Raw genomic sequence first — 23,564 nt, 5'->3', positions numbered from 1 at the left:
AGGTAGAATTCCAAATCTGTTATTCTTTTCCAAAGTCGTTTTGGCTGTCTTAACCTTTGACTTTTCATATGAAGTTTAGAATCAGTTTGTCAATTAAAAAAAAAAAAAAAGGCCTGCTGGAATTGGGATTGGGATTGTAGGCAATTGATTGTAGATCAGTTTGGTTATTTTAACAATACTGAGTCATCCATTCCATAAACATGCAGTATGTAACTTTTATCCTTTTAGGTCTTCTTTAATTTCTCCCATCTGAGTTTTGTAGTCTTCAGTGCATACATCTTCCATATATTTTGTTAACTTTATCCCTAAAATTTTCATATTTTTTATGCCATTGTGCTATTTTAGGTAGTTGGTATCATACTGTATTTATACAAAATTCTAACTTAGTCTCCACATTGGATTTACTTAAAGCCAATGACATACTTCATTTGATGAGATGCATTATTTTTATTATATGTTGCTGGATTTTGTTCACTGAGATTTTATTTAAGGCTTATTTATATGTTTATGATTGTTTCAAAATACTCTTATTTCTCTTTAGATATGGTGAGGTCAACGAATCAGGAGGTGATTGCCACTGAAAATTAAGATAGTTTATTACTCACAGTTCCAAAGAAGAGGGTAGGCATGCCACATAGGGCCACAAAAGAAAATATCAAAATCAAAAAAAAAAAAAAAAAGAAAATATCAAGGTCAGTAGCAGGCACAAAGAGAGAAGATATCAAATCCTGGATATCATCACATGATATAATTTCATCTACAGTATCATTCCTGTACCTAAAAACACACCAAAGTTTTTTTAAATAAATCTCTAGTCCACATTCATATTTTCCTGACTGCCACATATACATTACACACACACACACACATATATATATACTTATATATGTATATGTTTTTTTCTTTTTGGTAATAAATTTAAAAAGCTGAGGTGAAATTCATGTAACTTAAAATTAATCATTTTAGATGAACAATTTAGTGGCATTTTCTACATTCACAGTTTTATGTAAATGCCACCTCTATCTAGTTCCAAAATTTTTTCACCAACCCCAAATAAAATCTTGTGCCCAATTGACAGTTTTTCCCTATACTCCTCCCACCCCCCAGACCTTTGTCATCTACTAACCTGCTTTCTGTTTTTATGGATTTACCCCTTCTGGATATTTTTATATAAATGGAATTATGTAATATATAACAGTTTGTGTCTGGCTTCTATCACTTAGTATGTTTTTGAGATTCATCTATATTGTAGCATGTATCAGTACTTCATTCCTTTTTATGGCTGAATACCATTTATAAGGACATAGCACATTTTATTTATCTGTTCATGAGCTGATGAAAATTAGAGTTGTTTCCACTTTTGGTTCTTTTTTTTTTTCATTTTTTAACACTTACTCATTTGAGAGAGGGAGAGCACGAGGAGGGAGGGACAGAGAGAGAGGGAGACACAGAATCCGAAGCAGGCCCCAGGCTCTGGGCTGTCAGCACAGAGCCCAATGCGGGGCTCACACCCACAAACCGTGAAATCATGACCTGAGTTGAAGTTGAAGGCTTAATCGACTGAGCCACCCAGGTGCCCCTCCACTTTTTGGTTCTTATGAAAATTGCTGCTATGAGCGTTCGTGTACAAATTTATGTTTGAACACTGATTTTCATTTCTTTGGGGTATATACCTAGAGTGGAATTGCTGTCATATGGTCATTCTATGTTTAACTTCTTAAGGAACTGCCAAACTTTTGCACAGCACCTTCACCATTTTACATACCCATCAGCAATGCACGAGGGTTCCAATTGCTCTATATCCTCATCAACTCTTGTTTTCTTTTTTAAAAAAATATGTGGTTGGGGCACCTGAATGGCCCAGTCGGTCGATCATCCAACTCTTGATTTCGGTTCAGGTCATGATGGCAGGGTTGTGGGATTGAGCCCCACATCAAGTTCCCTGCTGAGCATGGAGCCTGCTTGGGGTATTCTTTCTCTCTCTCTCTCTCTCTCTCTCTCTCTCTCTCTGTGCCTCTGCCCCTTTCCACCACTCGTACGCATTCTCTCTTGCTCAAACAAAATAAATATAGTTATTCTAGTGGGTGTCAACTGGTATCTCATTGTTGCTTTGATTTGCATAATCCTGATGACTAATGACCATAAACATCTTTCTTTTTTTTTTTAATTATTTATTTTTGAGACAGAGGGAGAGTGAGCACGGGGAAGGGGCAGAGAGAGAGAGGGAGACACAATCTGAAGCAGGCTCCAGGCTCTGAACTGTCAGCACAGAGCCCCACGTGGGGCTGGAACTCATGAACTGTGAGATCATGACCTGAGCCGAACTCAGACGTTTAACCCACTGAGCCACCCAGTCGCCCCTTCTCTGTTTTTTTTTTTTTAATCTTAAAGTATCTTTCTCTCCCCCTGCTTTGTGAAACAATAGTTTTGAACGTATATAATCATATACTGATTATCACTTTTTTTTTTTAATTCTGGTGACTTCCACCATTGTTGCTACTGAGTAGTCTGCTTTCTATCTAATGTCAGTACTCTGTGGGTGATCTGATCACTCTAGCTACATTTTAATTTTTTTTTGTTTATTTATATGAGAGAGAGTGAGCTCCGTGCAGGGTAGGAGCAGAGAGAGAGAGAGAGGGAGATACAGAATCCGAAGCAGGCTCCAGGCTCCAAGCTGTCAGCACAGAACCCTATGCAGGGCTCAAACTCACGGAACCGTGAGCCGAAGTTGGACCTTGACAGAGCCACCCAGGCACTCTATCTCTCTGGCTACATTTTAGATTTTGCTTTCTCTTTAGAATTTTGTGCCTTTACTACACTGGGTGTGGATTTCTTCTGATTTATTTTGGTACATTTTGTGCTTTATCTGTGGATCCATGTATTCAGTTTTGAAAAATTGATAGCCATTATCTCTTCAAATATTCTCTGATCCCTTTTCTCTTTTCTGTTTTTCTGAGACTCCAGTTATAAATTTACCATGCTTATTCTATTTTTCCTAGTTTTAGGTCTCTCTTTCATTATTTTTATCTTCTGTTTTTCCTATGATGCATTCTGGGTAATTTTTTAAAAATCTGCCTTCTAATTTAGTAGTTCTTTCTTCTGCATCTAACCTTCTATTTAATGTTTCCAACTTACATTTTTTTTTTTTATTTCTGAAAGTTCTGTTTGGTTCTTTTTCATATTAAACTTTTCAGTCTCTTGTTTGTTTATTCCTATGATTCACTCATGTTTATTTCTTTGAACGTTAAATGATAACTTTATGTTCACTATTAGATTGTCCCAATACTTGAAGTCCATAGGGAGTGTCTTTGGTGTTTTTGGCACTCTGATTATAAGCTTATATTTAATATTAATGTGTAAGGAAACTAATGCTTTGGTTGGGTTTGTGTTCCTCCAAATAATAACTCTATTTGTTTGTACTAGAAGCCATGCTAAACTATTGTCTCAGGACCTTTCAGGTTCCTAGTCCTATTTTGGGAGTTTTTGAGTTCTCCTCCCCCAAGAGCTGCTTATCTAAGCCTGGGTTTCCCAACCATAAAACCTGTGTATTAGCACTGCTCTTGCAGAAATTTTCCTCTTTGCTTGTGCTTATTACTTGGGTTTTAGCTCATAGCTTTTGCTTTTTGTTTTGGAGGGGGAAGAGACATAAGGGAGAACAGGGAGTGACCTTTGATTTTTGTTACTTCCTATAGTAGCTCCGTGTAGCACAAAATATTTTGTTGTAGATCAACTTTGTATTTTTTGTTTTCTAGCAAGAGAGCCTTCTATATTATCTAATCTGCTATATTGCCATTAGTGGGGCTTTCTTTTTATTTTATTTTATTTTTTTAATTTTTTTATTTTTTTATGAAGTGTAGCTTTTTATTTTTTTATTTTTTTTCAATATATGAAATTTATTGTCAAATTGGTTTCCATACAACACCCAGTGCTCATCCCAAAAGGTGCCCTCCTCAATACCCATCACCCACCCCCCCTCCCTCCCACCCCCCATCAACCCTCAGTTTGTTAAAAATATGGAACGCTTCACGAATTTGCTGTCATCCTTGTGCAGGGGCCATGCTAATCTTCTCTGTATCGTTCCAATTTTAGTATATGTGCTGCCGAAGTGAGCACTTTATTTTATTTTATTTTATGCTTTTTAAATTTTTTTTTTTAATGTTTATTTTATTTTTGAGACAGAGAGAGACTGAGCATGAATGGGGGAGGGGCAGAGAGAGAGGGAGACACAGAATCAGAAGCAGGCTCCAGGCTCTGAGCCATCAGCCCAGAGCCTGACGTGCGGGGCTCAAACTCACGAACCGTGAGATCATGACCTGAGCTGAAGTCGGACGCTCAACCGACTGAGCTACCCAGGCACCCCTCTTTTTATTTTTTAAACCATTCATAAAACATATTATTCTGAAGTTTTATACGTATCATCTAAAAAATTAAAAACAGAACAGAACCAGAACATTATAAAATAGAATTGCTCTTACTTGAGAGGTAATTACAGGTTTTTGAAATTCTTGTAACAAGTTAAATTAGAATACAAGTGATAATTTAAAATCTTAAAACGAGAGACAATTTTAAGATACAGTTATATATTAAAAATAAGACTGATTTTTAGCCTATTACATTTTATATTTGAGTGGAACTATTTATAATATTGTGGAAATATTAAATGGCAGACCTTGTAGATTTTCTGAAATGTTTAATTTTACAAATATATATGTGGATGCTATCACAGAAAAATAAGTTTTCAGTGTGTTCAAATATGTACCAACTAAGTCTTAACTACAAGGTATAAGTTTATCTTATTTTTAAGAGAACATTTTGGGGGGGGGGGTGGAAATGATTTTATTTATTTATTTATTTATTTATTTAATATAATTTATTGTCAAATTGGTTTCCATACAACACCCAGTGCTCATCCCAACAGGTGCCCTCCTCAATGCCCATCACCCACTTTTGCCTTTCCCCCACCCCCATCAACCCTCAGCTTGTTCTCAGTATTTAAGAGTCCCTTATAGTTTGCCTCCCTCTCTGTAACTTTTTTTTTCCCCCTTCTTCTTCCCCATGAACTTTTGTTAAGTTTCTCAGGATCCACATATGAGTGAAAATATATGGTATCTTTCACTGACTGACTTATTTCACTCCGCATAATACTTTCCAGTTCTATCTGCGTTGCTGCAAATGGCCAGATTTCATTCTTTCTCATTGCCAAGTAGTATTCCATTGTATGTATAACCCACATCTTCTTTATCCATTTGTCAGTTGCTGGACATTTAGGCTTTTTCTATAATTTGGCTATTGTTGAAAGTGCTGCTATAAACATTGGGGTACAAGTGACCCTGTGCATCATTACTCCTGTATCCCTTGGTAAATTCCTAGCAGTGCTATTGCTGGGTCATAGGGTAGATCTATTTTTAATTTTTGAGGAACCTCCACACTGTTTTCCAGAGTGGCTGCACCAGTTTGCATTCCCACCAATAGTACAAGAGGGTTCCCATTTCTCCACAAACTCTCCAGCATTATAGTAAGAGAACATTTTTAAAAAGTTTTTGTTTGAGGAGAGAGAGAGAGAGTGCAGGGGTGGGGTGCAGAGAGAAAAAGAGAGAGAGAATCCTAAGAGAGAGAATCCTAAGCAGGCTTCACACTGTCAGCATGGAGTCAGACTTGGAGTTTCAACCCACAAACAGTGAGATCATGACCTGAGCTGAAATCAAGAATCCAACACTTAACTGACTGAGCCACCCAGTTGCCCGATAAGGTATAATTTTAAATTAGGGTTTAGGATGATTGAATTATTATATATCCTGGTTGTTATGGTGGTTACATGTGTTAAAATCCATAGAACTACACACCAAAAAAGGAAAAAGTGGGGCGCCTGGGTGGCTCAGTCGGTTAAGCGTCCGACTTCAGCTCAGGTCACGATCTCGTGGTCCATGAGTTCGAGCCCCGCGTCGGGCTCTGGGCTGATGGCTCGGAGCCTGGAGCCTGCTTCCAATTCTGTGTCTCCCTCTCTCTCTGACCCTCCCTCATTCATGCTCTGTCTCTCTCTGTCTCAAAATTAAACATTTAAAAAAAAAAAAAAGGAAAAAGTTCAATTTAATGCATGTTAATTTAAAAATAACATTTTCAGGGACCTCTGGGTGGCTCAGTCGGTTAAGCATCCTCCTTCGTCTCAGTTCATGATCTCACAGTTCGTGGGCTCAAGCCCCACATCAGGCTCTGTGCTGACAGCTCAGCTCTCTCTCTCAAAATTAAAAAAATTAAAGTTAAAATTTTAAAGTTTAAAAAAATTTAAAGAAAAATGTGTGTGTTCTTAAGATTCTATGCAGTTTATTTTAGAAGTTTTTCAATGATAGTCTTAACTAGTTTCATTTTGTCCTTACTCCAATTTTGAGACTTAAAACATCATTTCTTTTAGCTAATAGAGAATCCAGTATTCACTATGATATATTAGGCCAGGGTTTCTGAACCTAAGCATACTGACATCTTTGTTGTGGGGCTGTCCTGTGCATTGTAAGATATTTAACAGTACCCCTGGCTTATATTCTAGTAGCACTTCCCTGTCCATTTTGACAACCAAAAATGTTTTCAGACACTGCCATATGTCCTCAGGGGACAGTAGTGTGTGTGTTTGTGTGTGTGTGCGTGTGTGTGTGTGTGTGTGTGTGTGTGTAGAGACAAAATTGACACCAGTGATAACCACTGTATTAGGCCTGACTGGCTCAGAATTTTTGGAATATATATTTCTTAATTTTCAAAGCTTGTCAAGCCAGTATTAAGTGGTATGATGTATATTATGGTAAGAGCTATGTTTATATAATCAATATTTACACCAAAACATCTTTTCTAAAATTATCTAATGCTACAGTAGGGCATTCCCAATTCATAAAATTAAGACCTTTATTTGTATTAAATCTTTGTAAAATGAGAATTTTAGAAGTATTTGAAAGGGTGAACAGTACCTGTCACATAGCAACAATCTTATAAAAAGTACATGAATGTTATTAAGGGTAGGATGAGGGAACTATACAATGGTAATTTTTGCTCTGTCTTGAATGTATTCTGGTGCCTTGGCAAGTCATTTAAGGAAATGTTTATTTTCTTAATCTATAGAATGGAAATGATTTAACCTAAATTGTATGGGGTAACACCATAGGGGAAATGAGAGATTTAGTTAAGACAAACATTCCATAAAAATGTTAAGTGTTTTAAACAGATATTTAAATTTTTTCAGCTATTAAATAATAAAAGAAAATGGAATTGAATATATCAGCATGGAACAGTCTAATGATTCATTAAGAGTCAACCATAATGATTCTGAAGAATCGAAAACAGATTCTCAGGTATTTGAGGTAGGAATTCAACGGGGAACTTTTTTCCATTACATTTAACAACTTTTTAATGGGTAAGAAATAGTGTCATGTTTAATATATTCACGACTGTTAACATTTATCCACAATGCTATCATATATTTGATTTAATAATATAGAGCTTTACTCAAAGTAATATATTCATAAAGATCTATATATAAAGAAAAATATGTTGAATTACATATCAAGTTGTATTCCCATGTACAACTTTATTTTAGTAAGATTGAAATAAAATATAAAAATCAAAAATTTCACTTAAAAACTGCTTTCTATGTTAGTCTGTGTGAATTGACAACTCTTACAAAAAATAAAGAGGATAATTAACTGAAAATGAATCTTTCCATTTTTATTATAACATGCTATTTTACTTTAAGTTTCAGTATAGTTAACATACAGTGTTATATTAGTTTCAGGTGGTTCATATAGTGATTCAAGAATTTCCATACATCACCCAGTGCTCATCACGACCAGTGCACTCCTTAATCCCCATCTCCTATTTAACCCATCCACCCACACTCCTCCCCTCTGATAACCATCAGTTCTCTATTTACTAAGAGCCTGTTTCTTGGTTTCTCTCTCTGTCTCCCCTCTTCCCCTCTCCCTCTCCCTTTCTTCCTTTGCTCATTTGTTTCTTAAATTCCACATATGTGTGAAATCATGTGGTATTTGTCTTTCTCTGACTGACTTATTTCTCTTAGCATTATCCTCTCTAGCTCTACCTATGTTGTTGCAAATGGCAAGATTTCATTCTCTTTATGGCTGGATAGTATTCCATTGTGGATATATAGCATATCTTCTTCATCCATTCATCAATTGATGGACATTTGGACTGTTTCCATAGTTTGGCTATTATAAATAATGCTGCTATAAACATAGAGGTGCATGTATCCCTTTGAATTAGTGGTTTTGTATTTTTGGAGTAAGTACCCAGTAGTGTGATTACTGGATCATAGGGTAGTTCTATTTTTAACTTTTTGAGGAACCTCCATACTATTGTCCACAGTGCCTGATAAACATTCTATTTTATTTATTTTTTTATTGTGACATTAGGGGCAACTGGCTGGCTCAGTGGGTAGAGCATGTGACTCTTGATATCAGGGTTGTGAGTTCAAGCCCTGCATTGGGTGTAGAGATTACTTAAAAATAAAATCTTTAGAAAAAAAAATTTTTTTAAATTGTGACATTATGTTTTACAAACACCCAAGTGCTTTTTTTCTCTTTGCAAAAGCATCTAACCTGTATGGACTCCAGGGATCCTTCCTTTGGACAAAATGGTTCTCCTAGAATTTTACCCATCACCTCTCATGAAGTAGATAATTCACTCACATCACAGAATATACCAGGGACCCTGACTCAGACACAGACTCTTTCTACAGAACAATTCCATCTAGTGGACCAAAATGGGCAGCCTATTCAATATGAACTTCAGTCATTGGGGGATTCTAATGCACAAATGGTGAGTATATTTTATAAATAATAAGTTTTACCCTATTTAGCAAATGTATTAACCTTACTAATTTCTTGAAACTTGACTTACATTGCTTTGAAAATACTATTTCTGTGACATTCGTTTTTAAGTTATGTGAAGATTTTAAAAGATTTCCTTTTAGAACTACTAACAGTACATTAAACCAATACTTCCCAGCCACTATGTCTAGGCATGCTGTGACTTTGAGATTAGTTGGAAATGTGTCATAACCTGTAACTAGTGCCAGAGTTTACATGTAACTTACATTTATTTTTTTATATACATTTGAATTCAAGGTTATTGCTTTATCCACATCTCAGTCACTAACTTGCATGCCATGTGCCACTGTGCTTTCTTGAAGCAAAAGAAAGCTATGGAAGTACCAATGATATACTGGCAATCAGACATACCTTGGTAATGGGCAGATACGTGTGTGTCATGTGAATAACAATGTATAAAGATGAAATTCCTGCTTTAATCTATTAGCTAAAGTATTTATGATTAAGTTTATAGTTTTAGTAGAAGAAATAAAAGATGGTTTTGATTGAAATGAGAGAATTACTGAGCAAAACTTCTCAGTTGCTCTCTGATTAATAAGAATATCCTTACATTAGTAATAATGTGAAGAATAATGTATTTCTTGTTTACCTGTATTTTTAAAATTTTCTACAATGGGTATAAATTTCATAATAAAAATTATTTTAAAAATTATAGCTTCAGTTATAAATTATACCACAGGTGAGCAACCATTTTACCTAAAATTAATCCCTGTTTTGATTCTAGTCTAGAGAATTCTAGAGTTATTCTATTTCTATTGTATGAAGAGCTATCATTTTATACATGGTAGTTGTCTTAAACACATTAAAGTCACTTATTTGAGTCTAAAAAGTGTTAGAGTTTCTAATTCTCTTTGTAATTGTATTAAACTTTCTGTACAAAATGATCTTAAAGATGATTTTACATTGTTTGGGGTAGGAGATGATAGGGGTAGGAGAGAGTTACCTGAAGCTATGAAATAGGAAACCCATAGCATGAAGCATGGAAATAAATGTAAGACACATAGAGTATAAGGAACCAAAGATTAGAAAGTGGTGATGTTTTGGGAAACTTAGTGGAGCTTTTGGGGGCTTTGTTTTAAATAGATTTTAGTTTTTAGAGCAGTTTTAGGTTCAAAGAAAAACTGAGCAGAAGGTACAGTGATTTCTCATAAAGCCCCTGCCCCTACACACACATAGTCTTACCCATTTTCAACATCCCCACCAAGTGGAGCTTTTTTAAAGAAATGACTTTTTTTATATGATTTTTTTTAATGTAGAAGTTAATCAAGGAACTAGTAAAGCTTCTGAAGTGGGTGAATCTGTAACACATGAGGAGGCTTTAAAGTGAAGCAGGGAAAAAAAAATAAAGTGAAGTAGGGATGGTATTTTGGATTTATTAGGAATATTGTATAGTATACAAAGAACCCAGTAAATATGACTACTTATTAGCCAAGGTTTTCTGATAATATTCGTGATCTGCCTCAAATAGAATGTATTGCAACAGATGACTTTTCAAAACGGTTTTGTTTTCATAGCAAAGATTAAAGATAATTGACTTTTTTTTAAAATAGGAAAAGTAATATTGTTACCATTATCAAATTACATGAACTGAAAATAGTTTTTTAGCTACTGGGTAGAATAAGCTAAGAGGAGGAGGAGGAGACTCTTCTCTACCATGCATAGGAAATATATTTTCAAAATTAAGAAGATATTCCACAGATCATTTTTTTTTAAGTTTATTTATTTTGAGAGAGAGCAGGAGCACAGAGGAGGGGCAGAGAAAGAGAGGGAGAGAGAGAATCCCAAGCAGGTTTCATGTGGTTAGCACAGAGCCCAACATGGGGCTCAAACTCATGAACCGTGAGATCATGACCTGAGCTGAGATCAAGAGTCAGACGCTTAACCAACTGAACCACCCAGGTGCCCCCCACGATTGTTTCAATTATGATATTTTCATATGATTAAATAAATTATAAATATATGTGTTTTGTTAGGATTTAGTAACCACAGCACTATTCTTTTCTAAGAATAAATGAAGTATTTTTCACAAATATTTAATCTCATTTAAGGAGGAAAGTATTTATTTTTAAAATAACATATACCTTATTTTACTTTATTTTGTTTTTTAAAGTTTATTTATTTTGAGAAGGACAGAGAGAGCAAGCAGGGGAGTGGCAGAGAGAGTGGGAGAGAGGGAGAATCCCAAGCAGGCTCTGCAATGTCAGCACAGAGCCCCGTGTGGGGCTTGAATCCATGAAACTGTGAGATCGGGACCTGAGCTGAACTCAAAAGTTGGACACTTAACCAACTGAGCCACCCAGGCTCCCCTAAGGAGAAAATAATTTAAAACCATGTTATTACTGTTGCCTTTTAAAGTCCAGCAGTGTTTTTGTATTATTTTTGCATTTTTTTAAGTTGAATAACATGATCAGATAATGGGAAGCAGTAGTTGTTTGAATTTGGGTTTGAATTTCAACTCATCACTATGTAACTTTGTGTTATTTTGCATGAGTTGTGTAACCTCTTGTGACAATGTCCTCAAGTATAAAATGTATATACTTCATATACATGTGATAAGGATTAAATCTGGTAAGGCATGTAAAGTCCTGCCATTTTGTATGCTCTCAACAAATGTAAAGCAATTATCATCATCAGACTTTACAATTGCTTTTTCATAATGAATTGGTAAAAGGTATGGCAAGATATTTTTCTCTCAAGAAACGATAAACATTAGGAGAGGGAATCAACTACTACTCTTAATTTCTGGGAAATGTTTATGATTATATTTAAAGCATTCTACCTTGTTGAAGTTTTTTTTTCCCAATTTAATTTTTTCTCAAATTAAAATTTTTCAACTGACCCTCTTGAAATTAGGACTACAGTCTCTCTCAGACATCAGCAATGTTTTCATGTTTTATATAGCAAAAAGGCAGTCTTGGAAAGTGGGTTGTAATGATTATGAAGAGTTACTTGTATTAGGGAGAACTGAGGCTAGTGGACTTTGGGTAAAAGAATAACACTATGTCAATAGAAGAGTAGTGTGTTAGGTAATAGAGTTTACACGGTGTCCCAAAAGTCTGGAAATACAGGATAAACTTATTTTCAAATAATGTATTAGTTTTATGTTCAGATGATAGGCGTAAAGTGTTTTTCTTCTGCTTCAAACACCCTTTTCATTGACCTCTAAATTTGAGACAATGGATTCAATTGTTAAATTGAAGGAAAAAAGTAATAAATCTATGATTTTTCCTATATTTTCAGACTTTTGGGCATTCTATGGTATTCCTCATGGGCCAAGACAGGATATATATATATATATAAATTCAGAGATATAAAGATAAATTCTGTTTAATTAGACATCTAACAAGGTACTGTTTTTACATGTGACAAATGATTACCACACAAATAATTCAAACACATAGGGATATAATACAGTAAGTAGAAAAAAGTAAATATATTAAGTCCAATCAGAGCCTTGTTCATACTACTAAGTAATTAGACCTCATCCAAGTGTAATAATTAAGAGCATAAGTGGTTAAGATCATAGGACATATGGCTAAATTGCCTGTTTTGAAACTTGGCTTTACCACTTATCAGGTGTAAGACTTTGGAAAAAAATTTTTGTGTACCTCAGTGTTTTCATGTATAAAATGAGGGAAATAAATAGTAACCACCATAGAGGTAGGCATGTCTTTAATAATTTATTTAAGTAATAATTCTGTCAAATCATTGCTGGCTTATGCATTTCATTTTTTTTTTTAATGCTTCCAAGATGATTGTTCCTAGCCCATCAGAAAATGGACAGGTGCTGCGTGTAATTCCATCTACCCAGACAGGAATGGCACAAGTAATTATTCCTCAGGGGCAGCTTGTGGATGTAAATAGCCCTCAGGGTAAGTAATGTTGGGATATAGGGGATTTTAGAATGTTTTAAAAAATGTATATTCCAGAAAATCACCTCATGAAAGTCAGTGCTAATTGGTCTCTTTGGGTAAGATTTTGAACTGAATAATTAGAAAAAGTTTCTTAGCCCAAATAAATTTCAAGTTCATTTTTCAACCCCTGTCTAGGTTAGCTGTCTATTTCATTTTGGAATTCTATGAAGCTGGTTGACTCTTGCTTCCTTCCAAATGACCAGTGAGCATAATAAATTCTTCTTAATTATAATAACAGTAATAATAACAGCAACAATAACAAGAATATAATGTTAATAGCTACTGGAGAAATTTTTACTTTTGTATTTTTATCGATACTTTTGTTAGCCATGTGACTCATTACTCTTTTGTTTAACTATTCTTTTCATCCTCTTTGCTGTTTCCCTCTTTGTTACTTCAGATTCAGAAAGGAGAATCATGTTCCCCATTTTTTTTAATTCTTTACTTATTTGGTAATATCCCTGTTAGTTCTTGTCTTTTGCTTCCCTTCCTTTTCTCTTTTCTAACACCATAGCTACACTGTTTCATTGTTCATTCATAGCTAATGATTTAGAGTAGATATTTTTACCTTAGTGTTATGATTCTTTGTTAACAGTTAAAACTTAGAGAAAAGAAAGTTTGCAGAAAAAAAATAAACATGGTTTAGAAATGAGTTTTATATTTTCCCATTACATTATGAAACAATTAACATAACAGTTCTACCACTTTTATATCCTAGCTGTTCAATTTAAGCTTCAAAAACTTAATTATAAAATTTCAGTAGTCAGTATTATAATTTGAAACTAAACAAGTTTATTAGAGAAATTCTCAATGAAGCGTTATAAGTTTTGTTATCTTTATCTTTAGAGCACATCTTGCCTTTCCTATTTCAAATGTATGAGTTCTAATTAGTTACCTTGTCATTGTCTTATTCAAGATATTGATGTTGCTTTGTTCTTTTTATTGCTGTTAAGATGTCTCTGAAGAGAAACCCGGTGACAGAAACTTACCAACCATAAGAGTTGATGTTCTAGCAGACAGTACCAGTAATTATACTCTTCATCCACAAGCATCCCTCACATTGCCCAAAAAGACCGTGGCCAGGTGAGTCAGTGGGAGAGAGAAGTTCATCTTTTGAATTCATCATGGAGATCTTTTTTGAAATTACCACATCTAAAGCTGGCTGGCTATAGAAAAGATCAGAAATTCAGGAAATAGAATAAACATTAACCTAATTATCACATATCTTTAATTATTTTAATGGCATCTTGGCAACAAGGAGGCTATCCTAGAAGCTATAGTGTCTGAAGTATTACCTTTCCTCAGTGACACTTGCCCGTTATCTTTTGAAGCAATCTGAAAACATCTGACACTCATAGGGTTTTTAGAATTAAAAAAAAAAAGAAAGAAAGAAATATCCATTCTAGTTCCTAAAATCATCTCTTATGCATTTAATTCCTCTGTGGTAAAGTGTTTAAATGTTTCTTATTAATATCTATTTCAGCTTTTATTTTTGCCTTAACATTGTTTATAATAATTTAGGGAAATATAGACATAGGTTTTGTATTATTTATATTCTGTTAACTGCTTATGAAAATATTAAAAATTAACACAATGTTTATGACATTTAGTCTTAGAACTTGACATAATATCATGTTAACTCTTAAAAAATCACCTGAAGATGTTTTATTCATTTTTTTGTAAATGAAAAAAAAATTATATAATGAGAAGACAGCAAAGTAAGCGTTGAGGGAGATATATAAACCACTTAAATTTATTGGGACTACAGATATTTGGAAGAAGAAACTTAGGCCTTTGCTTTAGCAGCTAATAAGATGGTAATGTTTAAAGAAAATTAATACATCCATCACTCTATCATTATTATTACAATTTTTTAAAGATTTTATTTATGTATATATGTATGTATGTAAGCAAGCAAGCTCTACACCCAATGTACGGCTCGAACTCATGACCCTGAGATCAAGAGTCATATGCACTACCAACTGAGCCAGCCAGGTGCTCCTACTATTACAGTTTTCTTTTTTCTTTTCTTTTCTTTTCTTTTCTTTTCTTTTCTTTTCTTTTCTTTTCTTTTCTTTTCTTTTCTTTTCTTTTCTTTTCTTCTTTAAGATTATTTATTTTGAGAGAGTGTGCATGAGCAGGGGAGGGGTAGAGAGAGAATCCCAAGCGGATTCATCTGTGGAGCCAGATGCAGAGCTTGAACCCATGAGCTGAAATATCATGAACTGAGCAGAAATCAAGAGTCCAACACCCAACCGACTGAGTCACCCAGGCGCCCCTACAATTTCTTATTGATGACCTCAATATATTGTCTTTAACACTGGCTAAGGGGATAAAGCAGTTGAATGTCATGTGTGTTTGTGTGAATGCAACTTACAATATGTGTTTATATATGTGTATATTCCTCCCTTTTCCCAGAGTGCTTGAAGAGCCCTTTCTGGCTCCTCTCCAGCCACTTTCTTCTAACACACCTATGTGGGCTTGCCGTCTTAGGAGCTGTGAGGTGAGTTAAAGATAATCCTTACCTAGATTCACTAAATTAATTGTAATGCATCCCCAAATGTCCACTTTTGAGTCCAACTAATGGAGACTATCTGTTCTGTAATTTTTGTTCATGTGTATGCTAACTCTGATCTCACCTATTCTTTTATTCCTTAGAGATTTTAAGCTCTGTTGAAACAGAGATCATACAGATCCCTTCATGCTTCACTATCATGTCTTCTCTTGCAACTCTTTTCCTTTGTCTCATAAACTTCACTATCATGTTTCTCTACTTTTTATCTTTTGACCATTCCTTCTCTTTCTTTGCTTGCATTTATTTCTTTTCATGTTCTCAATGGAAATTCTTTAAGTTAAACTGTTTGACCTTATTTATCTACACTTTATCCTTTGAACTGCTGATCAACTTTACTAACTTTCGACTCTCACTTCTATAAAAATGATTTCCAAATATATATCACTGGTCCTTTAATTGTTGCCTTGCTCTTGTCTCAGATCTCCAGCTACTTTCTTGTAGCTTTACTTGAATTTCACTTCGAATTCACCATATGCTAAACTTAAATTACCATATCACAACTAGCTGTACTTCCTAAATCCCTTGTCCCTGTAATGACAAATACCATTTCTTTAGACATTCCAGCACAGTATTTTAGACTAATTTCTTTCTTTCCCATATTCAAGTAATCACTTGAGTCTCACAGTTTTTCCTTTAAAACCTCTCTCTTCTTTTTTTTTTTTTTTTTTCAACGTTTTTTTATTTATTTTTGGGACAGAGAGAGACAGAGCATGAACGGGAGAGGGGCAGAGAGAGAGGGAGACACAGAATTGGAAACAGGCTCCAGGCTCCGAGCTGTCAGCACAGAGCCCGACGCGGGGCTCGAACTCACGGACCGCAAGATCGTGACCTGGCCGAAGTCGGCCGCTTAACCGACTGCGCCACCCAGGCGCCCCCTCTCTCTTCTTTTTGTGAGGCAGTTGGGGCTGCCTCTTCCACAGATCTTTGTTATTTCAAACTCAATTACAGTAACAGCCTTCCCTCTAAGCTCGTTGACTCTTCCATTTCTGGTCCCCACTGTCTAGTTTTCTAAAACTACCTGGCTTTAAATATTGCTTTCATTATTTTTTCTCACTGCCCAACAGGTTCAGTGTTATTTTTTCCATATCATTTACCACTATACATAACTTTTAAGGTTTTTCATTATCTGGTATTACCTTATCTTGTCCTATTTTATTTACTACTTTTCCTCTACCTCATGTTTTATTCTTGTTAGCCTACTCTTCCTACTTTGTACAGACACTTCAGAATCTTTCTTTAACTCTGCCTTCACTTGTCTTTATTTCCATTTCCTAATATGTTTTCTTTTCTTCTGTTTACCTTTGTAACCATTCTTTAAATCCCAGTGCAAATTCTATGTATCTTTTCTTTAAATAATCTAATGATTATTTTAGCTTTTATATATCTCTTTAAATTCTTTGGTATTTATCATTACCATTTTTTTTTAAATCTTTTTTTAAAGTTTATTTGTTTATTTTGAGAGAGAGAGAGAGGGCACAAACAAGGGAGGGCAGAGAGAGAGAGGGAGAGAGAGAACCCCAAGCAGGCTCTGCATAATCAGCATAGAGCCCAGTGTGGGGCTTGATCTCACAAACTGTGAGATCTTGACCTGAGCTGAAATCAGGATTGGATGCTCAACCAACTAACTGAGCCAGCCAGGCATCCCAAGAAAATTACTTTTTTGTTGTTGTTGTTAACTTCTTTTAATGTTTATTTTATTTTTGAGAGAAAAAGACAGAGTGTGAGTGGGGGAGGGGCAGAAAGAGAGAAGGAGACACAGAAATCTGAAGCAGGCTCCAGACTCCAAGCTGTCAGCACAGAACCCAATGTGAGGATCGAACTCATGAACCTGAAGATCATGACCTGAGCCGAAGCCTACCGCTTAACCATCCAGACGCCCCATCCCAACGAAAAAAATTTTTTTAAATTTTCTAATGCTTATTTATTTTGACAGAGAGAGAGAGTGAACAGGGGAGGGGCAGAGAGAGAGGGAGACACAGAATCCGAAGTAGGTTCCAGGCTCTGAGCTGTCAGCACAGAGCCTGACTTGGGGCTCAAACTGACAAGCTGTAAGATCATGACCTGAGCCGAAGTCGGATGCTTAACTGATTGAGCCACCCAGGCACTCCCAGAAAAAAATCCTAATAGTCAAGTATAACGATGTGATCTATTGCGATGATTAGGACATGTTTACTATTGTTGATTTTCTAAGTCATATATATTTAGGTGTATATGTATAGATGGATAGATTTTTTTTTTTCCCTCACACTTTTGTTACTCATACTTTTTCACTGGTTTCCAAAAGTAACTATTATTGTTTTTGATGACAGTTTTTATTTTTTATTTTTTATTAAAAAAATTTTTTTTAACATTTATTTATTTTTGAGACAGAGAGACAGAGCATGAACGGGGGAGGGTCAGAGAGAGAAGGAGACACAGAATCGGAAACAGGCTCCAGGCTTTGAGCGGTCAGCACAGAGCCTGATGCGGGGCTTGAACTCACAACCATGAGATCATAACCTGAGCTGAAGTCGGACGCTTAACCGACTGAGCCACCCAGGCACCCCTGATGACAGTTTTTAAAATCATTATTATAAGCTTAACAGAATGCTACAAAAATTAAAGCATTAGCAATTATGTGGCCAAATCACCTTGTTTTACAACCACGATACATTGTGTGTGGCTTCTCTAATGTCATACATCTTGTAAGAAACTGGTTAAAACTGCCGAACAGAATGTTTTTCTATGGGCATTTATTAGATTTCACCAAAATGTAGTAGTTGGATCAATTTCAAAACTGTATTAAACTTTTATCTCCTGATAGAGGCCTGGTTATATTCTACTAATTCTGAATTTTTCCTTTTTTTTTTTTTTTTTTTTGGCAATATTATGAACTCTATTCATTTTATTTGTTTAAAAAATGGCATAGCTGGACTTCAAGTTGCTACTTTTATTGGTAGTCAGTATTTTGGTGAAGATATATCTAGGCTAGAAAAAAATTTATAAGTCTACACATTTTATTATTTTTAGGGGAAATTGGAGATAATGTATTGCTGGCATCAGATTATCTCTTCTTATTATGGCCCAAAGTACATCCACAGCAGTATTGTGATAATTTCGTCTTGTTAAATGTATTCCTGTAGGGTTAAATAGTTAGTCTAATACAGTAACAAGATTCCTAGTCCCATATCTCTGCTCTTATTCCCTCCATTTTTTTTGTCACATTAAAACACAATTGAAGTATTTTTATTTTATGTACAATGAGTTGGCATTAAGGTAGGTTATCTTGGATATCTGCAGTTAAAGTAGGTATGTTGGATGACCCATTCAAGGAAGTTCACGTAGTCCAGCTTAATGAAGCCTGTATCCTTCACGTACTGACAGAAACACTGGCGGCACATGTTGAGGCTGTATTCACACATCAGACCATGCTGGTTTGAGCAGATACAGCAAGAACAAGAACCCTGGCCAGATTTCCTCAGTGGCTCCAGCAGAGCTGCTGGTGAACCAATTTGCACTCTCAGATGCAACGAGGCAAAATGTTGCTCTTATTCCCTTTAATGAGGAAATATTCATGGAGCCAATTTCATGGAATATATGCATTTTATGTAAGAGATCACAGTTAACAGATTTTCTCTACTGGTGTAGAAAAAACTTCTACTTCTGTTGAGGGATACTCCCATGGTTGTGAGTGGATAGTATCAATTTATTTACACGATTTACTTATACCTTCCTTGTTTTAGGAAGAATAAAGACAGCCTACAAAAATACATAAAATATATTAGCAAGGTAGAAATTAAAAGAATAAAAAACAAGAATGTAACGGTAAAATGGAAGTAAGACGTGTAAATCTTAATGAACTGTACATACACACATACACACACGCATACATATGCGCGCGTGCACACACACACACCCTTGTCTATAAGCATCTACATTTCAGAATGGGAAAACCCAGTTAGTTACTAAATTCTGTGTCCATTAGGTAAAAGTAATTAAGTTGATTTCCATAAAATAAAACCATTAACTATTTTTGGTTCTAGGTTCAGACAGGATTTTCTTTCAGAGAAGGATCTTCATAAAAAGAATCTTGATATAATGAGCAAATTCTTTGATATCATTTCAATATGGGAGCTACATCACAATTTTCATAGATTTTCAAAAATATTTGTGTCGTGTCAAGATTAATTTCAATAAAAGAAGCTCCACAGGGAGCCAGTACTTCATGGCTAGTTTGTGTTGATCTGGTTGGATCTAAGGGTAAAATTTAAATATATGGAAGAATGGATACATAATGTATTCTTCAAGCTGTCCTCCCTAACTGTTATTTCTCTCAAACAAGATTTTGATACTGATGGTATAACCATGAGTTTGAAATAATATTCTCTAACAAATACTTGGAGAATATTTACTTGAAATCAGATCAGATACACTGGTTTTAATACACCATTGATCTGACAGGAGAATGACATTCTGTTTTAAAAACTGATGAGTCTTTTATCTTGGAAAATCACTTCATTAAATTTTTGGTACAGTGAAACATTTGCTAATAATTTTGTTATTTAATTTCTATAATATGCAGAAAATTGGAGATTCTTACCGTGGCTACTGTGTAAGTGAGACTGAATTAGAAAGTGTCCTAACATTTCACAAGCAGCAAACTCAGAGTGTTTGGGGGACCCGCCAATCTCCAAGTCCAGCCAAGCCAGCTACACGCTTGATGTGGAAATCTCAATATGTTCCATATGACGGAATCCCATTTGTCAATGCAGGTACTTTTTAAAAGAAATTTTTTTTAAAGGTTCAGAACACCCATGATACACTGTGAAAATGTGGTTTTCCTAAAAGTTTTCTACCAAATTTTTCACTTTGGTGGATGACAGCTGAATGTTAATTGATGAAAATGCATATTAAACTAAAAATAAAACAAATATAACCAATTATTTTATTATAAAATTGTATTATGTTAGAATAAATAATGCTTTCTTTAGATGTATTGATAAATAGAAAATAAAAACATTAACATAGCAATTTTATTATTTTAAATATGTGTATCTGTTGAATTTTTTTTTTTTTTTTGAAATTCAGATATTCTCTTCTTTCTCTTGATTTGTCTTGTGGGACAAATATGTGTTCATTTTATGTAACTCTGGACTTACTACATAGAATTTGTATGCAATCTGGAGTTACTAAACAGAATTCTAAGACTAGGATACTCAAACATCAGATGTGTTACATATGGTATTCTCAAATACCAGGCTAGTGTGTATTAAAGTGGTAGAGTTTTGGTTGTTTCTTTTAAGATTTTTAAGTCATCTTTACACCCAACATAGGGCTCGAATTTACAACCCCGAGATTAAAAGTCACATGCTCTACCAACTGAGCCAGCCAGGTACCCCTGAAGTGGTAGGGTTTCAAACAATTCCCAGAGATTTATCCTAGGACTAGTCAGACTCCCAAGAACATAAAAATAAGTGATTTATTTCAGGACTATGGGAATACTGAGTCAGCTGGAGGAGTTGCAGTCTCATCCTGGACCTCTGAGGGTAAAAAAAAGATACTTAGAAGAAGATGAGATAAATGTAACCTTTTCTGCCCAGGTTTCATCACTATCTTATAAAAGAAACGCAACATTTCCCCCCTCCCTAGATCTTATCCCCATGTTAACTCTCCACAGGCAACCACCACATAAATTTGGTATGTATCTTTCCAGTCTATATTTGTATACTTTGCCATACATGTTTGTCTTTATAATAATATATTATATTGTTTTGAATACTTTTAATATTCATAAATAGTAAACTACAGACATTCTTATGTAAATTTTCACTCACACTTATTTTTTTTCCACCCTTATTTCTTGAAATCTGTGCATATTGATACTTACAGATCTTAATTTAACTAATACATAACATTCCAGCATATCACCAGTAATATAAAAAATAATGCCACTAATGATCATTTAAGATGTTTCTAAGTTTTCAATATTACAAAGAATGCTGTAGTCAAATCTTGACAGTGTACATTTTCTGTTGAGAAGATGGAAATAAGATAATGGTGTATGCTTTAAAGTGGAGATGCTGAGTTGTAAAGTATGCCCTTCACAAGATTATTTCAAGTTGTTCTCTAAAGTGGCAGGTCCAAGTCTCCTCTCTAAAATTTTTTGACCACATGTATTTCAGAATTTTTGGAATGTAGCATGATACTATTACAGAATAGTCCTAGCAAGTATTCTGTAGACACTATCACATAGTCAAACACAGTAATACTTTATGGATAGTCACACTAGGAAGGATAAACAAAAGAACATAAATAGCCTCTTAAAATTCAGGTCAGGTTTTGTAGTCAAATGAGTTCCAAAAAATTTGTTTTCTGAACTTTTTCTATTTCAGAATTGTACATGAGGGAATGATGACCTGTACCAATTTTTACTTGTTTCAACAATGTATGAAAATTTCCCTTTCCTTCATTCACTTTATGACTTAGCATTGTGGACTTTAAAAATCTTTATATATTCTGGAAATTTTCTCATATATACACACACACACATATATAGATATATATATGTATAGATAGATATATATAACGTATATAACAATATATGAAATCCCATGATTCCATGTAGTCATCATCTAACTTCAACAACACTTAGCATATGGTCAATCTTGTCTCATTTATATCCCCCTTCTTCATTCCTACCTCCAAGATGATTTTCCAGCAAATTCCAGATATCCCATTGTTTTATGTGTAATTACTAAAGTATCTATTATATGCTAAAGTATATATCTCTAAAAGATAAGGACTCTTTATACACATGCATATGTTAAGTGAAGTTACATTATTAACACTTTAAAAGAATTAACTAATTTCTTAGTGTCATAGAATGTCCAAAGTTCACATTTCTTTACTTATCTAAGAATTTTTTTTCCGTAGGTTTGTTCAAATTCACTTCCAGAGTTCACAGATCACATTTGTGTTAATTTATCTCTTAAATTTTTCATCTAAAAATTTATTTTCTCTTTTCCCCCAGGTAGTTTGTCCTGTAGAGTTTGCCATATTCTGAGTTTTGCTGATCCCATCTCTGTGATGTAGTTTAGCATGTTTTTTTTTTTTTAAATCTCCTCTATTTCCAGTGAACTATTAGATCTAGAGGCTTGATTAAATGAGGATTTAATCTCCCTTAAAGTATTGTACAAAAATGCTTCATAGGTGTGCTGCGTACTTCTTATTGCTACCTATGTGCAACACCTTTTTGTGATGTTAAGATTGATCAGTGGGTTCAGTTATTTTAGAGTATTGTTAAAATTTTTTTTTGCCAATCCAAAGAGTGTGAGATGGTATTTTACTATTGCTTTAATTTGCATTTCCATATTTAGTAATAAAGTTGAACATCTTTTTATTTGTTCATTTAATATCTTATTTTTTTCTTTTTGAATTACCTATTAATAGTCTGCCCATTATTCTGTTTGGTTCTTTATTTTTATTTTTTAAAAATTTTTTAGTATTATTGACAGAGAGAGAGAGAGAGAGACAGAGAGAGAGACAGAGCATGAGTGGGGGAGGGCAGAGAGAGAGGGAGACACAGAATCTGAAACAGGCTCTAGGCTCTGAGCTGTCAGCACAAAGCCCGACGTGGGGCTCAAACTCACTGACAGCAAGATCATGACCTGAGCCGAAGTCGGACGCTCAACCGACTGAGCCACCCAGGCACCCCTGGTTCTTTAGTTTTAAAGCTTATTTGTAGTTCTTTATATTCTGCATATTCTTTGTTATATGTGTTGTAAAATACTGTTTTTTAAACTTTTTTACCTTTATGGTGTCTTTTAAATTAAAAAATTTAAAAAAATAAATAAATAAATAAAAATTGAAAAATCCATAAAAAAAAAAAATTAAAAAATTTTAATTTTTAATTCATGTCAGCTTTATCAACACTTTTATTTATGACTGGTGTTTTTTATTTTAAATTTGAAAAGTTTGCTGTGCTCTGCTATACTCTACATGGAACTGGATATTTGACTTAAAGTCATAAACTTTATAGTTTTCACATCCACTTATTTTTATTCTTTTGCTATGTAACAAATTACCCAAAACCTGATGGCTGAAAACAACAAACATTTATCTCATTGTTCCTCTGGGTCAGGAATCCAAGAGCTGCTTAGCAAGGTAGTTCTGCCTCAGGTTCTGTCACAAGACTGCTTGCTATTAAGG

At 34.5% G+C, this 23,564-nt stretch overlaps 1 protein-coding gene, 1 non-coding gene and 1 pseudogene across 20 annotated transcripts in view; 1 reads left to right on the top strand and 2 right to left on the bottom strand.

Annotated features, from left to right (window-relative positions):
* Nucleotides 1-23,564, top strand: part of CARF (calcium responsive transcription factor) — a 103,003-nt gene that overhangs the window by 10,916 nt on the left and 68,523 nt on the right. For 18 of the 19 annotated variants that reach the window (XM_058708621.1, XM_058708659.1, XM_058708683.1 and 15 more), the window contains exons 3-8: nucleotides 7,226-7,343; nucleotides 8,590-8,817; nucleotides 12,640-12,760; nucleotides 13,756-13,885; nucleotides 15,221-15,305; nucleotides 19,939-20,128. In XM_058708621.1, the coding sequence (XP_058564604.1) occupies nucleotides 7,266-7,343; nucleotides 8,590-8,817; nucleotides 12,640-12,760; nucleotides 13,756-13,885; nucleotides 15,221-15,305; nucleotides 19,939-20,128 (832 nt within the window). In that variant the 5' untranslated portion in view covers nucleotides 7,226-7,265. The remainder of the gene's footprint in view (nucleotides 1-7,225; nucleotides 7,344-8,589; nucleotides 8,818-12,639; nucleotides 12,761-13,755; nucleotides 13,886-15,220; nucleotides 15,306-19,938; nucleotides 20,129-23,564) is intronic. The other variant, XM_058708639.1, reaches the window with a different exon arrangement.
* On the bottom strand, nucleotides 4,008-4,113 carry LOC131505760 (U6 spliceosomal RNA). The gene has a single exon (XR_009258536.1). It is a non-coding gene; the product is annotated as a U6 spliceosomal RNA (small nuclear RNA).
* LOC131493750 (small ribosomal subunit protein uS14-like) lies at nucleotides 18,582-19,039 on the bottom strand (annotated as a pseudogene).

The sequence above is a fragment of the Neofelis nebulosa genome, chromosome 2 (assembly GCF_028018385.1).
Source record: "Neofelis nebulosa isolate mNeoNeb1 chromosome 2, mNeoNeb1.pri, whole genome shotgun sequence".
In the NCBI taxonomy this organism is placed as follows: Eukaryota; Metazoa; Chordata; class Mammalia; order Carnivora; family Felidae; genus Neofelis; species Neofelis nebulosa.
Note: the sequence above shows the minus strand (reverse complement) of the source record. Positions and strands in the feature narration are given on the sequence as shown.